The sequence below is a fragment of the Trematomus bernacchii genome, unplaced genomic scaffold (assembly GCF_902827165.1).
Source record: "Trematomus bernacchii unplaced genomic scaffold, fTreBer1.1, whole genome shotgun sequence".
In the NCBI taxonomy this organism is placed as follows: Eukaryota; Metazoa; Chordata; class Actinopteri; order Perciformes; family Nototheniidae; genus Trematomus; species Trematomus bernacchii.
In genome coordinates, this window is record NW_022987686.1 from 2,218,572 (window position 1) to 2,233,717 (window position 15,146).

General features: G+C 39.0%; 1 protein-coding gene across 2 annotated transcripts; it reads left to right on the forward strand.

Moving 5' to 3' along the window:
* The first annotated feature begins 6,639 nt into the window (after positions 1–6,639).
* LOC117488098 (phospholipid scramblase 1-like) lies at positions 6,640–14,978 on the forward strand. 2 transcript variants are annotated; one of them, XM_034136848.1, is made up of 8 exons: positions 6,640–6,937; positions 7,539–7,635; positions 9,771–10,042; positions 10,801–10,843; positions 11,029–11,249; positions 12,413–12,574; positions 13,161–13,322; positions 13,410–14,978. In XM_034136848.1, exons 2-8 carry the CDS (start codon positions 7,623–7,625, stop codon positions 13,467–13,469), a joined length of 933 nt encoding a protein of 310 aa, XP_033992739.1. In that variant the 5' UTR covers positions 6,640–6,937; positions 7,539–7,622; the 3' UTR covers positions 13,470–14,978. The 2 variants fall into 2 exon arrangements, with proteins under 2 accessions (XP_033992739.1, XP_033992740.1); XM_034136849.1 differs by lacking the exons at positions 6,640–6,937; positions 7,539–7,635 and adding an exon at positions 8,871–9,197.
* Positions 14,979–15,146: the final 168 nt, after the last annotated feature.

Genomic DNA, 15,146 nt, shown 5'->3' on the forward strand with positions numbered 1-15,146 from the left:
TAAAAGTGATATTTCAAATCATTTTTATTAAAAGGACACGTACAACAAAGACTTTCCTAACAGTTATTTTGTCACATTTAATTAGATCTTTGCACACAGCAGTGTTTGTCATGTTTGCATCTTCTACCACTAGAGGGAGATGGTCGACAGGCATCTCACTGGTTAGTATGGCAGTGAGTTAAATAATACAGAATAAATATGGAATTGGAGTTGCGCTTCACTCCCTGTATTTTTCCCAGGAGATTTCAGGGTTCATCCTGTAAAAGAAACACAAATGTTCACCTAATTAGAATTAGCAATGCTATAAATCAGAAGCTTATCAAGCTAATGGTGTGAAAACCTTGGCTAGCCATGCCAATAAAAAGGTTTCTTTAAGCAAATGATGAAAAATAAATGTGATCCGAGACATGGAAAGGGAAAAAGACCCTGATTCTCTAATGACAATTACAACATTTAATAACTGACGTAGATAATTAGTGCTCATTAAAACTATCTTGTACCATTAGCATTACTAAACACACAGTAATTTCCCCCCAAGTATAGCTTCTAATGTAGTTACTTTATGAACAGTTTTCCCACAGTATTTTTATCTTGTAACTCACCTTTCTGTTTCGGAAACTGGCCATTTGAAAGCTGCCGATGGAGTCCAGAGGAGCAACCTTCCTCCTGTAAATCAGAATCAGAAAACTTTATTAATCCCGAGGAAATTGGTGATATTTGTATATAAACATAAAAAGTAAAATGTCCAATAAAGGTACATAAAGAAGAAATACAATTTCAAATATTTATCTAATAATATCATTAATAAGAGGTTAAACTACACATGTATATTATATATAGTCAATCCTGTCCAATTCCCTTAATTTCTGTGATGCACGGTGACTAACAATACAATTTATCATTTTAATTCCTAATAAACATTTACTGAATGAAAATAAAATATGCATTTGTCACTAGAAAAAATAAAGAATTACTCATTCTCTCAGATTAATTTATATGATGGTTAACATAAACAAAGTTATTTAAACAACTTGCAATTTTGTGTTTATTACACTTCCAACCACCCTTTGTAAAGCAATATTTAAGCGTTCATTTCATCATCTGTCACAACAAAACTACTTCTAAATCAATTCAAACTATGGTAGAAGTTGGCTCTCATTCCTCACCTCTTTTCATTGGCTTCACGCTGAAACTGTGTCTGTCCCTGGCGTTGAGGAGTAAGGTTCTCTGTTGGGGCGAGGAACGTCTCTGGATGATGGTGGTGGTGGCGGCTCTCCACTCCCCTGTCCATCTCCACAGCAGCGTCTCCCACTGAGAGATCTCCCTGCTCTGAGCGACCATGGGGGTGAGGGAAGAGCTCTTGGTCCATCCAATCGACTTCCTGAGAGAGACAATCAGATTATTAAACTTTTCAGGTATTTTAGTTGTCCAAAAAAGCTTGATGATGTTGTGAAAACCTTACCCTTTTGTTTCTGAATCTGCTTGGCAATACAGAAGGAGACGCCTCGGGCATCATGTAGAGAGCCAGGAAAGACAGCACACACCTGGAGTAAAGCATCTGAACAGAGTAAGGTAGGAAGAGTCAGTAACAGAAAACACAAATGCAATTTAAAGTTAGAAGAAGCAACAAGCTCACCTTAAATCCTCTGTTTTCTCTGTGGAGTTCTGTCCTGAAAACTGTGATGGTTGCAGCTCTGCGTCTTCTGAGCTGCTGTTCAGTGTGCACGGTATTTGTAGCCATGAATCTAGGGTGGGTTTATATTATGGGACTGGCATCAGGCGCTGTTTAGGCTAAGTGAGTGTGTGTGTGACTGTTTGACTACAGACAAGCCAATTACATCTGCCGCCTTGTCGCATTGTCATCATTAGTGTTAAAGCTCTGAAGCTACTTGTAAGAGATGTTGAGTGCTGACAACATGCCTTGGCACACGCATACATACACATGCATGCACTGTCCCACGCCCTCGCCCATTTTCTCAGCAGTCTTTATGAGGGGAGATGGGAGTGAGATAAGCTCATTGTTTAGGATGTTGTAGCTGGATGTGTACAGGCTTGTCTTGGAAATATACATTACCCTAAGGCTGGTTTCAGATGTTTGCTGCATTCAAAGTTGAGTTTTTTACCACATGAACTTGTCTTTGAGTGAAAGAATCAGGAAAATAAACAAAAATGACATATTTGGCAGATAGAAAAATATTAAGTTGATCTTTTTTACTAAACTATTACTCAAATAGTAACAACATTTCCTTAAAGAAATGTTTTATTAGTCTATAAAAACATGCAAAATAATGAAAATGGTGCTATAAGTATGGAATTTAAACTACTTAAATAAACTATAAAACCCATTAAACCGAGGAAATTAAGCAACTATTTATATTTCTACATAATAAATAGCATATATGATAAAACAAAAAGTTAAGTTGCAGTCTAAATTGAAATAATAATACTGAATATCAGTTTATCCAATACTCCTATCTGTATTAAATCAATGTGTTTGGGTTTAAAGAGAGGCACAGAGACAGAGAGATCAGAGATAGGGATCAGTGTGTGTGGTGATCCTGAAAACTTGATCACTTAGTATCGCCTGACTTAACCGGTGGATCGCCACCCAAAGCAGACCACACACACACACACACACACACACACACACACACACACACACACACACACACACACACACACACACACACACTCCGCCCGCCTGCTGCTGCCTCTGTCTCAGAAAAACAACACAGAGGGGAGACAGTGTACAGGGATGGGTGGAGAGATTGGCAGAGGATGGGGCGGGGGTCTGTTATGAGAATATGCACATTCAGACACGTTTTCACTTTTCCTCTTTTCCCGCCCTGTCCTAATTATTTCTATTCTGGGACACTGAGGCCCACCAAACATAGAGGTAGTGCTGATAGACCAGGCGTGTATAAATAAGCCAACGCAAGGCTGGCAGCATGGCAGCAGGGGCAGAGGCCAGATAGGCTGCACTGATTACCTCCATTATCAGAGACAGGCCTCATTAGGAGACTCTGTGTGTGTGTGTGTGTGTGTGTGTGTGTGTGTGTGTGTGTGTGTGTGTGTGTGTGTGTGTGTGTGTGTATGTGTGTGTGGGGGGGGGGGTATATTATTGCCTACATGACAGAGGGGGACATATTGTTGTCCTAACTTCCGAAAGGGGTTAGTTAAGGGTACAATAAGTGTCTGGTTGATAACATTTAATTGGTAAAAGATAACTCGCTTCTAGCCAGCTTCAAATGTTGTATACACACAGGAGTACTATTAACTATTTACTTGAATATATAAATTCAAGGATAAACATAACCATTAGTACAAATAAAAGAGTATCTAAATACAAGTTTTATTTACAATTCAAATCAATATTTATCTTTGAGAGTTAGGTAATATAAATGTGTTCTTCATTCACCTATTTTTGTCTTTTAGCATAGACATGATTTAGTGATTTATGTTTCTTTTGTGTGTGTGTGTGTGTGTGTGTGTGTGTGTGTGTGTGTGTGTGTGTGTGTGTGTGTGTGTGTGTGTGTGTGTGTGTGTGTGTGTGTGTGTGTGCGTGTGTGTGTGTGCGTGTGTGTGTGTGTGTGTGTTAAATCTCATACCCCACCCCGGTTCAGTGCCCTATAAGTACCAGGCATTGCAGTGGGTGCCAAATATAGACTTGACAAATGCAGGCAACCTAGAAAGTATAAAAGATGAACTGGTGAAAACTTCATAAAGTTTCGAAACATTTGTCAGATTAAATATGGTCAGAAGGGCCAAATCAATAGTGATGGCGGGATGAAGCCTTATGAAGCTTTGAAGCTTTCCAGCCAATTGGTTCGCAAAAGGGTTCATCTCATGAGGCTTCATCACGGGCTTCATTTGAACACAAATCCCCCTGTTGGTCAAAGTGTGTAAAACAGGCAGATTGGACATCTCAACAGTGTGCTCTATCTATCTCATACCGAGTTCCCAATGAGTAAAGCCTTAGAATAACTCTAAACAACGAACATAAATCATATTTTCATGCTAACAATATTGTATGTATTCCAGTTTAATGATTGTGACATTGCAAAGAGGGATTTGTATTCCTTAATAATATTCGTAAACTTAACCATGTTGTAGCCTGAGAAAGGCTAAACCATATCAAATAATACATTTATTAACTACATTATCTCATTTAGCTGTAGCTTTTATAAACAAAAAAAAAGACTTAAGTCGTTGAACCAGGGACCTTGCGGTTGTGAGTCAACTGCTTTCCAGCTGACCCACAGCCCACACGCTGAATCTACCTGAAAACACATTCCTGTATTTATTCATTTATTTATGTTTTTATTCCTACTTTTATTTACGCTTTTATTTAATTACACTTATGATATGTTCCGACCTCTATATAAGTGAGGGTCTGAGCTCTCTTAATTTCATCGTGTCGCCGGGCCCGGGTACAGGAGGGGTAATATCATATACATCCATGGGTAATTAGCGTTGTGGTTCAACCATAGACTGTATATAAAGGGGTTCAACCGATCTAAAGCACTTTCTGAAGCAGTCACGTGGTATCGACAGGCAGCGAGGCTTCGTTTGTCATCGATGACGTCACTGGCCCAAAACGATATAAGCCTCGATACAAGCTTCACAAAAAGCTTCGGCGATTACTCGACACTCCCCGAAGCCTCGGCGCAATCACTACAAATCAGTTATGATTGTGTTGTTTACAGACTTACAGACACTTGAACTGAACAGAAGGGATCACATAAGGTAATTAACTTGCCACAGGTGTGTAATCAATCGCATTAACGATGTGAAACACCAACTGAAATTAAATGCAGCATCATTAATGTTATTTGTTACAACATGTTCTATGCTGTAAAATAAATTACCTACTTATTTACTCAAGTTATAAGTATTAAAGTGTACTGCAAAACACAAAATACTTGAAAAAATGAAGTTCAATATTCAGTGTCATTCTGGCTTAGCCTACTTGTTTGTTCCCTATTGTTCTTATTTTCTTTTAGCCAGGTATTTTGGGTAGTTAAGTGCTACTGCTAGCCAACATTTTTAGTAATTTAATTAAGTTAGTAGGGCAGGTTGTAAGTTATACATTGCGTCTATTTTGCTGTTGTTTTGGAGTCAGTAGTGAAAAAGTATTTAATTGTATTATTCAAGTAGGTCGAATTATTTAGCACACTGCTTCAGAGACACTTCAGGCCTGTTTTGTAACTGGGTGATTCTCTGAATCGGGTGCCCTTTGTGTCCCCCAAACTTACTTCAAAGATTTTAAATGAAAGGAAACTACAAAATGTATTTTTAAAGCACTGAATTAAAGAAACAGGGTGTTTTGCATTACAATGTAAAACTAAATATATATATTTTGTTTTTGTTTTATAATAATTAGTTGTCTTTGTAGTAGTAGTAGACAACACACATTTTTGCATTTCCTCACTGAGCATCATCACATATTCATTGAATATTAAACAAATAATAATTGCCAATTATACCAACATTTTGATGCTTATAATCACAATGCGTATGTACTTTTAACTGAGAAAAAAGAAATCTGAAAAAATACATGAATTATCTATGAAATTGCACTCTCCCTCAGTTTGTTTCAACCCCGTCACGCTATACATTTTACCCTATGATTTTACCCCCCTATTAAAATAATGGATCAGTCCATGTGACATCTGCATTGAGGGAGTGACATCACAGAAGTCGAGGAAAAGGCGGCAAAGAAAGGCAAGTGTCTTTTCTTACCTATATTTCATTTTTTTATTGTCAGATTGAGATTGTCAAACTCAACATTTCAACTCTGTTGTATGAATTACTTGTAGTAAACAATTATTTAGGAAAAATTAAACAATAGTTTTGCAAATTCCATGTGGTGCTAGCTAAACAAGGCCTCATGGCTACTTTTTGCCAAAAACTTCAACCCCGTCACATTCAACCCCGTCACATTTGTTCAAGGAAATTCCTAGTAATTATATATATATTTTGTGCCTGAGGTGCGAACATTTGTTTTCTCAAAGTTTTAAGTAGTCCACGACCAGATGTTATGATCAAAAATGCAAAAAATGTAGTTTCATTTTTCAAAAATGTAAAGACCCAAAAGGAACCCGATTCAGAGAATCACCCAACTATGCTAAGTTACTAAGTATGCTAACGTGAAGGTACTTCACTACAGAGGGGGGAAAAGTAAAGTATAAACTATTGTTTGACACGTTTTTATTTTAGTTTTTAGCTAACATTTACCGACAGCTGAAACGTTAATGTATTCATAGGTTAAGATTTAAGGTACAGAACACAAGGCCTGCAGCTTTCAAGACCCCAAACTATTTCATGATAAGAGTCCAACAAGGCTTCATCTATTTTTCGGCAGAATAAGTAGGATTACCTAACTTTGTATTTCTATACAATGTTTGGTTACTACTTGGAGTTGTTTCTGTATTTAATATCGTTTTTTATTTGAGTATACTTAAATGTGCCTGTCATTACTGGGGTATTGACGCCCTCTCGTGGTTGGTGCTAACATTGACAGACCCGCCCACTTCTGCAGATAATAACATGCTTCCATTCCATGATGCAAGTCCCCGTATGCGACAGCCAATGCGATACTAGAACATGGAGACACGGCGAAAACACAATACTTAGGTTCAAGTTCCCGCCAGCTAATTGATAACTCTAATATTTATAAAAGGAAGAAGTAGACCGAAAACGAAATAAAGGTCGTATGCAAGGACGCATGAGCCTAAAAGTGGGAGGGGAACATCAAAAATATTGATAGGAGGGAGGAGTGACGGCAGCAGAGCGGCGACGAGGAACAGGTTAGGGAGAAGCCGAGAGAAAAAAGCCTCTGGCACCTTTTATTGGACAATTTCCCCCCACCTTGGATTTATTGGTTTTCACTGTTATTTGTCTAATTGGGACTGATAAGTAACCCGCTCCAAGAGAGGTGAGATGTCTGCGTTATTTACATGTTTTGTTCTTGTCAATACGTCAAGGATCAGAGGGGTTTATCTGGGTTTAACACGTGTTTTGCGGAAATAGATTTAAATAGAGGGGAGGACCATGAATGTGGGCTATGCTTTAAAAAGTGATCTATTCAAAGAGACTTGTTTTTAAACCTTGTCTTAACCGGAAGTTCAGGTTAATTAAGCAAATACGAATAGTAATGATGGCTAAATAAAAGCATCAATAGGTGGAACTAATAGAAACAGTAATGACCGGACCCCTGCTTCAGCTAAAACATGTCACACCCATTATTTTATAAATAAAAACCTGTTGCTTCAAGAACAAAAGAGTTGCCCTTTAGTTTCCATCACATCACATGATGTTTCTGGCTGAAGTACAGACTGGTCTTATGAACTATGTTGTAAGCTGGTTGTAAACATGCAACCATTATGATGTGGGAAAAAACATGCTTAAAGAATAATAGAAGTCTCTTCACATGATTGTGGTTAAATGTTGCTGGACTGTTTTTCATGGTCACTTTCTGTTTATGTGAAACCCCCAACCTTTCCATCCCTCCCACCCCTACCCTTTCATTCCTCCAGTTTCCCATAGAGACTGCGGGACAGGACAGGGAAGTACAACCTCCTTTACTCCGAGCCCAGGGAAGATTCATCCAACTCTTCGCCATGTCTGCTCCTGGTAAGAAGCTTGAAGTGTGGAGCAACTAAGAAGTGCTTTCAGATCTGTAGTTTGAATTTTAAGTCAGAAAATGTGAAGATCATTAGCTTCTACTTCACTTTTATAAAAGTTTTACATGTTTGCTTAAGTACTTCCTCTTTTTTCATTTCCAGAGCTGCCGCTCTGGAAATGATTAGGTGATGAAGTAGAAGTTTCCATTAGGCCTTCACTGAGCATCATTTTTGACATGAATAGGCAACCTGTTCAACCCCCAGATTCCATAATGGGGGTTTTAGGAATGTTATCCTTGCCAAATTGGTGAAATCTGAAATAAATTCCCAGAATGCTTGCACGCAACCTGAGATGAAAAACATGATTTTGGCCGTTGGTAAAGCATACTCCTCCCTCTGGATGGAAAAGAAAAGTTTAGGAGGTGAAAAGGTAACTATTGTGTGGGTGTGTCTGTTTGTGTAAATACACGAGGGCTGCCGTCCTGCTAAGGTTTAACATTTGGGTTTGTTTCCTGCTAGTAAGGAAAGGAATGTTGAAAGGGGTGGGGCAACAACAAGCCTCTAAGTTCACGAAGCAGATTACTCATATCCTCCTTTGCACTCTTTAGACATGGCTTTAATCCACATTTGTTTTGAGATTAAACATCACATAGGTTTGGTAATTAAACTGAATGCTAACCTATGACCATGATATTAATCCCACTATGAAAAGGACTTTTAAGACTGGTTTTTGATGGACTGTCCTGCTATGACAACAAAAACCAGTTTGGTCAGCTATGAAACTGACTCCAGTGCATGGCACAAAGATAATACTTAACATGTGTTGTCACTGACTAGTCACACAGAGGAGTGACTTAGATTAGGGCGATTTAAAGAGTCCCTATTATGCTCATTTTCAGGTTCATATTTGTAGTTTGTGCTTCTATTGTGACATGTTTACATGCTTTAACGTTCAAAAAGTGATCTATTCTTCTCATACTGCCTGTTGTGTGAAGATAAAGGAAGGTAAAAGACAATACAGGACAGATACAGATAAGATAAAGGCCAATAATAATCCTTATATTTATTATAGCGCTTTATCAATGACTCTCAAAGCACTTTACAAATACACATACAGATCATACATGTAATGGTCTACTGTGGACAATACCCACAGGAGCAAGTTCAGGTGAAGTGTCTTGCCCAAGGACAAACATTAGATGAGTAGACTACATATCCATGGTAAACAAAATAAGCAGAAAAGTAAGTGCACATGACATAGTTAACTGCCCCGAAACCCTTACTGATTGTACTGTACCGCCCGCTCAATAGGGTTTTACTGTTGAAACTGCCTGTTGATGTGCTCCCCTGTAACTGCTTCCTCTCTCCTCTGTGGCTTGGGTAATAAGTAGCTTATTGGCTCTGCGGTAACAGCAGAGAGAAGGGGGGATGATCCGCAGTAAACACACACTCTCTCACACTTACGAGCACAACGCGCTGCGATCAAGACACACAGATCAGGATTTCCTCTGTGTATACCACCGTTTTGTATTAATGAGCTGCGTTTTTGTCGACAGCTTTTCATTTTATTAGGTAAGAACTTGCACTTGTCTGTGACGTCTGATAACAGTTTTTAGATACTTGTGTTTTTCTGTGTAATTCTATCCTTAATGTTTATAATGTTGATTTTTATTTCTTTGTTTTGTTCTTAGTTTGAGTTATTTTAATCCATTTTATTATGTTATGTTATTCCGTACTTCATAACTTAGATGACCAAATATGTATATATGCTGACAGTTATTTTACTCTTATTTTTACTCATCTCCTATTTCATAGTCTTTTATTATTATCATTATTATTTTAATTTGTTTCTTGATTTTGATTTTATTAATCTGTGTGAATCTTTGCTGTCCTGTTTTTTTCACGCTTACCCTGTTGCTGCTTTGTACAACTGAATTTCCACACGGGGATTAATAAATGTCCATCTTATCTTATCTTATCTTATCTTTTGTTAATGTTTCAAGGTTAAAATGTATCTATCAGTTTCAGTTTGAATGTGGTTTTCTACTGTTACAAAACCACGACTGTGTAGCTTCTTTAAAATATTCGTATTACTTCTGTCAAAAGACTGTACAGGAACCTGATATCAAAGTATATTTTTCCCAGGTTACCCAGGCCCTTACAACAACTCACCCTACCCCATGGCTCAGTACGGCGACAAATCGGGAGCCCCTTATCCCGCTCCTCATGGGGGGTACGTAGACCCCCATCAAGCCCCTCCACCAGGCTTCAACCCGGGCTACAACCAAGGCCCGCCTCCTGTCATGTATCAGCCTGGCCCTGTCCCGGAGTACGGTGCCCCCCCCGGAGCCATCGCCCCCGCCATGGCAGCTGCGGCCCCGGTCGGCGTCCCCCCGGGGCTCGAATACCTCACACAGGTAGGAGGGGGAAATCACGTGGGACAACTTGAATAGCTACTGCATTTAACTTTTGCTTAGACTCGTGTGTTTGTCTGATTTATGCACCACACCTTAACATCTGGAATTTGTACTCTGGAAGTCTCATAGTTATTCTTGATAAGACACCTGTTATGGCCTGAGGGCTCCCTATTGTTAGCAGTTGTGAACAGACGTTGACGTTGAAAAAGCTGCTGTTATTGGTTTACCGTTTATCTTCTTGTACTGCTTAGTTTATTGCACGTCTCGAGATCTGAATTCAAATCAACAGTAAAGTTACAGTGGATGGTCATTTAGTAAATGACAGTAAAACAGGTTATTTGGCTTTAGTTTGGGCACTTATCAATTATTATTCCCAATTAAATAAAGTATAGTATGAACTCAGTCATCACAACCTTTCAAATGTTTAAGATTATTGCTCGCGTAACTGTAAGTTTCCTTATTTGTACATACTAACCTACATGTACTCTTCATCAAACAAAGACACAGCAAATGACTATGTGGTCTCAGACAAATACTGAGTTTGCATGGGAAAGTACTCAACCCCTCCTACTGAACATGACTAAACAGAAACTAGCATTGAGTCTGTGGCTGATGCTAATTCATGAAAGAAGCTGCTTTGCATTCCAAATAAGTTATATAATCGCAATTTCCTCTTTGTTTTAAGAAAAACAAGACTTTTAGATGAACATATTTTGTATTTTGTTACCTGTCTGACGTTGTTTCTCTTGTGGTTTTAGATTGACCAGATCCTGATCCATCAAAAAGTGGAACTCCTAGAAGGTAAGATTTGTTTTGTTTATCCATTCATGCAAGCAGCACATAACCCTCAGCAGTTGTTCAGCTTTGGCAAACTTTAAACCTCTCACTATAAATCAAATGATAATGTGACACTTGTCCCTGGAATTCATTACTTATCTGCCCTTTGTTATTCACTGTTTCCACCCGTTTTCCTTTCTCCCGCCCAGCATTCATCGGGTTTGAGACCAACAACCAGTACGAGATAAAGAACAGTTTGGGCCAGAAGATCTACAACGCCAAAGAGAAGAACGACTGCTGCACCAGGAACTGCTGCGGCTCGCTGCGCAGCTTCGACATGAAGATAAAGGACACCATGGACCGGGAGGTGATCCGCCTCATACGGCCTTTCCGCTGCGTCTCCTGCTGGTTTCCCTGCTGCCTGCAAGAGGTCAAAATCACTTTTAATAGCCTAACATTATATTGATGTACCACACCAAGACCAATATTGAATCAATAGTTCATTAGGATTACTCACTGATATCTTTGTTATCATATTTGCTCATAGTGTGCCAAGATAACTTGTTCCATTAATGATGTTGTTAATACCTAACCTTATTGAAGTTCTAAAGAGTTTCCAATGGAAAATAACTTGATAAAGAAGTTGATTCATAATCAAGCTTTACTGGTTAGGACATAAAAACAACAATGATTGAAAAACGTAGAGGGTCATTTTCAGGAATAAAGTGCTTCCCAGATTAAAAAACACCCAGGAAATCAAAACAAACCACAAATTGCTATATTAGATTATTTTTTGTTGCCAACAGCCTTTTCCTTTAGAGACAGATCTTGGTATTATTATTCCAGATTTTGAGACATCTCTCGCTGATATTTCTTCTGCTACATCCTTACAATGTCAATGTCTTGTGCCCAGAGCATTCAAAATTCATCAGCAATTAGGCTTTCTGGAAACAATGTCCCCTGTTGCGCTATATTCCGTTTTAACGACCACTATTTGAACCAATAGTCCCATTAGGAAACTGTTGATGCGGTGTGTAACAGGGTCATCGGGTAATTTCTGTCAACTTTTTTACCCCAGCAAAGTTACCTCTAATAGCATTGATTAAACATACAAATCTGCTCCCTCATAGCTCTCAGTGGCTCATATTCAGAGGCTTTTGTCTCTCCTCCCTTCGCCTTGTGTTACTGTTGAGTTTCTGAGTGGCGCTTGGATGTCTTTGTGCATCAGCGTGCTCAGGCAGGGTTTTGTTAAGACTATGAATGGCCCTTTGTCCGTCCAAACTATCTCCTAGACTCCCCCGATCCTCTGCAACGGCTCTGAGAAAGCTCTCTCTCAGTCTAATCTCATCTCTGTATGGTATGTTCCCATTGGATCGAACCCAAGCTGCACAAACTGCGGTTCTGTTCAGACAGGAGCCATGTGAGATGTGTTACCTTTGTAACGCCACAATGAAGCAGTGAGAATCAATCCTGCTGTCCCGTGGACATTTGTGGCACGCTAAACCCCGTGATGTTGTATTTATAGCTGTCAGGAAGAATTTTCAATCTCTCTGCGATAACGTTATAATTGTATGGCATGTTTGTGACCCACAGATGGAGGTCCAGGCACCGCCGGGCACCACCATAGGCTACGTCAAACAGGACTGGCACCCCTGCCTGCCCAAGTTTTCCATCCAGGGACCTAACAAGGAGACCCTGCTGAAGCTGGACGGGCCCTGCTTCGCCTGCAACTGCTGTGGGGACGTCAACTTTGAGGTGAGGCTATTTGACCGTTTTGTTAGAAAAAGGTCAAGAACACTCATATCTGTCCTTTAGATATGAAGCTACAGACAAACCTTTGTACACAGCAAGGCTAGCTGTTTCCTGTTATGATTTCAGTATGCTAATCTCCCAGTAGCTTCATATTTATCAGAAAAAGGGATCATTTATTCGTCCCACTGCGGGGGAATTTACATTGATACCGCTTTGGGAAAAAGATAAAAGGGTAACGAAAGATGTGTCTTCTAACAAATTGACTAAAGAGGCAAGTAAACATTACACACATCCATGGTTAAAAGCAAGAAGCAGCATTGTGAAAAGTGAACATATAAAAGTAGTTAAGTAGCAGACAGTTATAAGTATGGTTAAAAAAAAGTGTATATTGCACATAGAATTGTTATCTTACCAACATGGGTGGTTTCAATCTCTTCAAGAAAGTGAATAAGTCTAATTCTAAAACTATATATTTGAATTAACATATGGACACACTTAAGTTTTGCACTTTTAGTATATAACATTATAGGATCATAGTATAGTTCACTTGACATGCCGTCCTTAAGAAATGGTTCTTATTCCTCTGCAGCTGAAGGGTAAAGATAGTGGCCAGTCGGTTGGTCGCATCAGTAAGCAGTGGAGCGGCCTTCTGAAGGAAGTCTTCACAGACACGGACAACTTTGGCATCCAGTTCCCGCTGGACCTGGACGTGAAGGTGAAAGCTGTTCTCATGGGCGCCTGCTTCCTCATTGTAAGTAACTCGGTTATTTTGATTTGAATAGCAGCAATTGTTTTTTAAATATGTGTCTAAAGAGGTCATTTCCTTCTGTGTTGCCAGGATTTCATGTTCTTCGAGAAGGTCGGGGAGGCCAACCAGCGCAGCTCTGTGTTCTCATAACAGAGGAAAAAGGAAGGGGAAACAGCATGAGAGCAATTGCCAGTTATGCATTCACAGTTAATCTACTTGTATGTAGATGCATTTGTTTTTTAAATCATTCCGTCCATCAGATTCCAGCCAAAACGGTGCCAATCTGGCCATCATTTTACACACACACACACAGACCAAAACGAGCTAAAGAACTCTGACTCCAGATGCCTGCCAGGGATTTTTTTTTAAAAATATTTCCAAACTCAATGACCCAATGATACTGCGCCATGTTGCTCATGTTCTTTACACTCCATACAGTGTGTGGTTTGACCATTTTGAATGAATGAACGTACCTCCAGCTGAGATATTATCTCTTAGATGTGCTTTACGCTACACTGGCATTCACATTTCATATTTATGCTTATCATCCCACTTTACTATCTTTTATGAAAACTAACAATAGATTTATGTAAGTGCAATACCGTTGTGGGTGTATACGCTGTATTCATTGCCTTTTATATTTAGCTATGCTATCTGCTACTTTGTGTTTAATGCTAATTAGCAAATGATAGCATGCAAACAAGCTAACTAAAAAAGTGAACATGGTAAACATTATATTTGCTGTATCTGTTAGCATTGTGAGCATGTTAGCATGGTAGCTTTAGCTCAAAGCACTGATGTGGCTTAGTCATTGTATAAGTTAACAAAAGCTTTATTTAAAATGTAATCATTAGCAAGAATACCTGCTCATTATTTAGTGTGTATAGGGAAGTGGTGGTTATGTTAGCAGAAGGATGGGAACATGTTTTATTATTGACAGCATTTACCAAAGGGCTCTTTCTTTCTCTCCAAGTGAACATAATACAATTTGTAGCATAGCCTACAGTGTCAATGCTCCCTCTGTGGTTAGCTGGTTGCCTTGGAGATGGAAACCACAGCCAGACCTTGCCGTCCTATTCTCCAGATGTCACTGCCTTGAACATTCATGTGAACTGAAATGGGAGTGTAGGTTAAGCAGGGATATCTTGAAAAAAGAGTAAAAGAAAGTAAATGAAAAGCAGAAACTGAGGTTAGTGAATATTATTTTGACTACACAGTGGTTGGAAAACCCTGGTCATTGGCAGGTTTAAGGAAACACATCGGGTTTCCGTAGTTTTGCAGGTTAATGTTTGGAAATGGCTGTTGAATGTAAAGCTCTGTATTTAATCGTCATAATTGTTCTTGTGAGATAACATGGGTGTGCCTCCAGTGAGGCTTGTTGCCACTAGTGCTCTCATGTATGTACTGTGTTTTATATACGTGTGTGTGATACCCTCAGCCTTTGAGCTTGCTGACCTTTGATAAGGAAAGAAAAAGGAGCCAAAGGATGTACAGTACCTTTACTGCGATTACTTCTTCTTTGTGTGATGTTTAAATTGCTTCTTCTTTGGCATCAGTTTCCTGTTTCTATCATAATTCTATACAATTTATGTTGTCAATATAATTTTTCTACAGATCAAAAGTACCCTGTCCTTTAAAAATAAATCATAAGATATTGAATCCATTGTTATGGTGTTGTTTCCTATCGCTACACTTATTGTCAGGGAGAGTTTTGGGAATGCTCTAAAGACTAAATGTGGAACATCTGGTTTCACTTGGAAAAAATGATTCAAAGGGAAATCCCGTCTAATTCTCTGCAAAAACATCAAAAGTCCTGCTCTGCTTTAG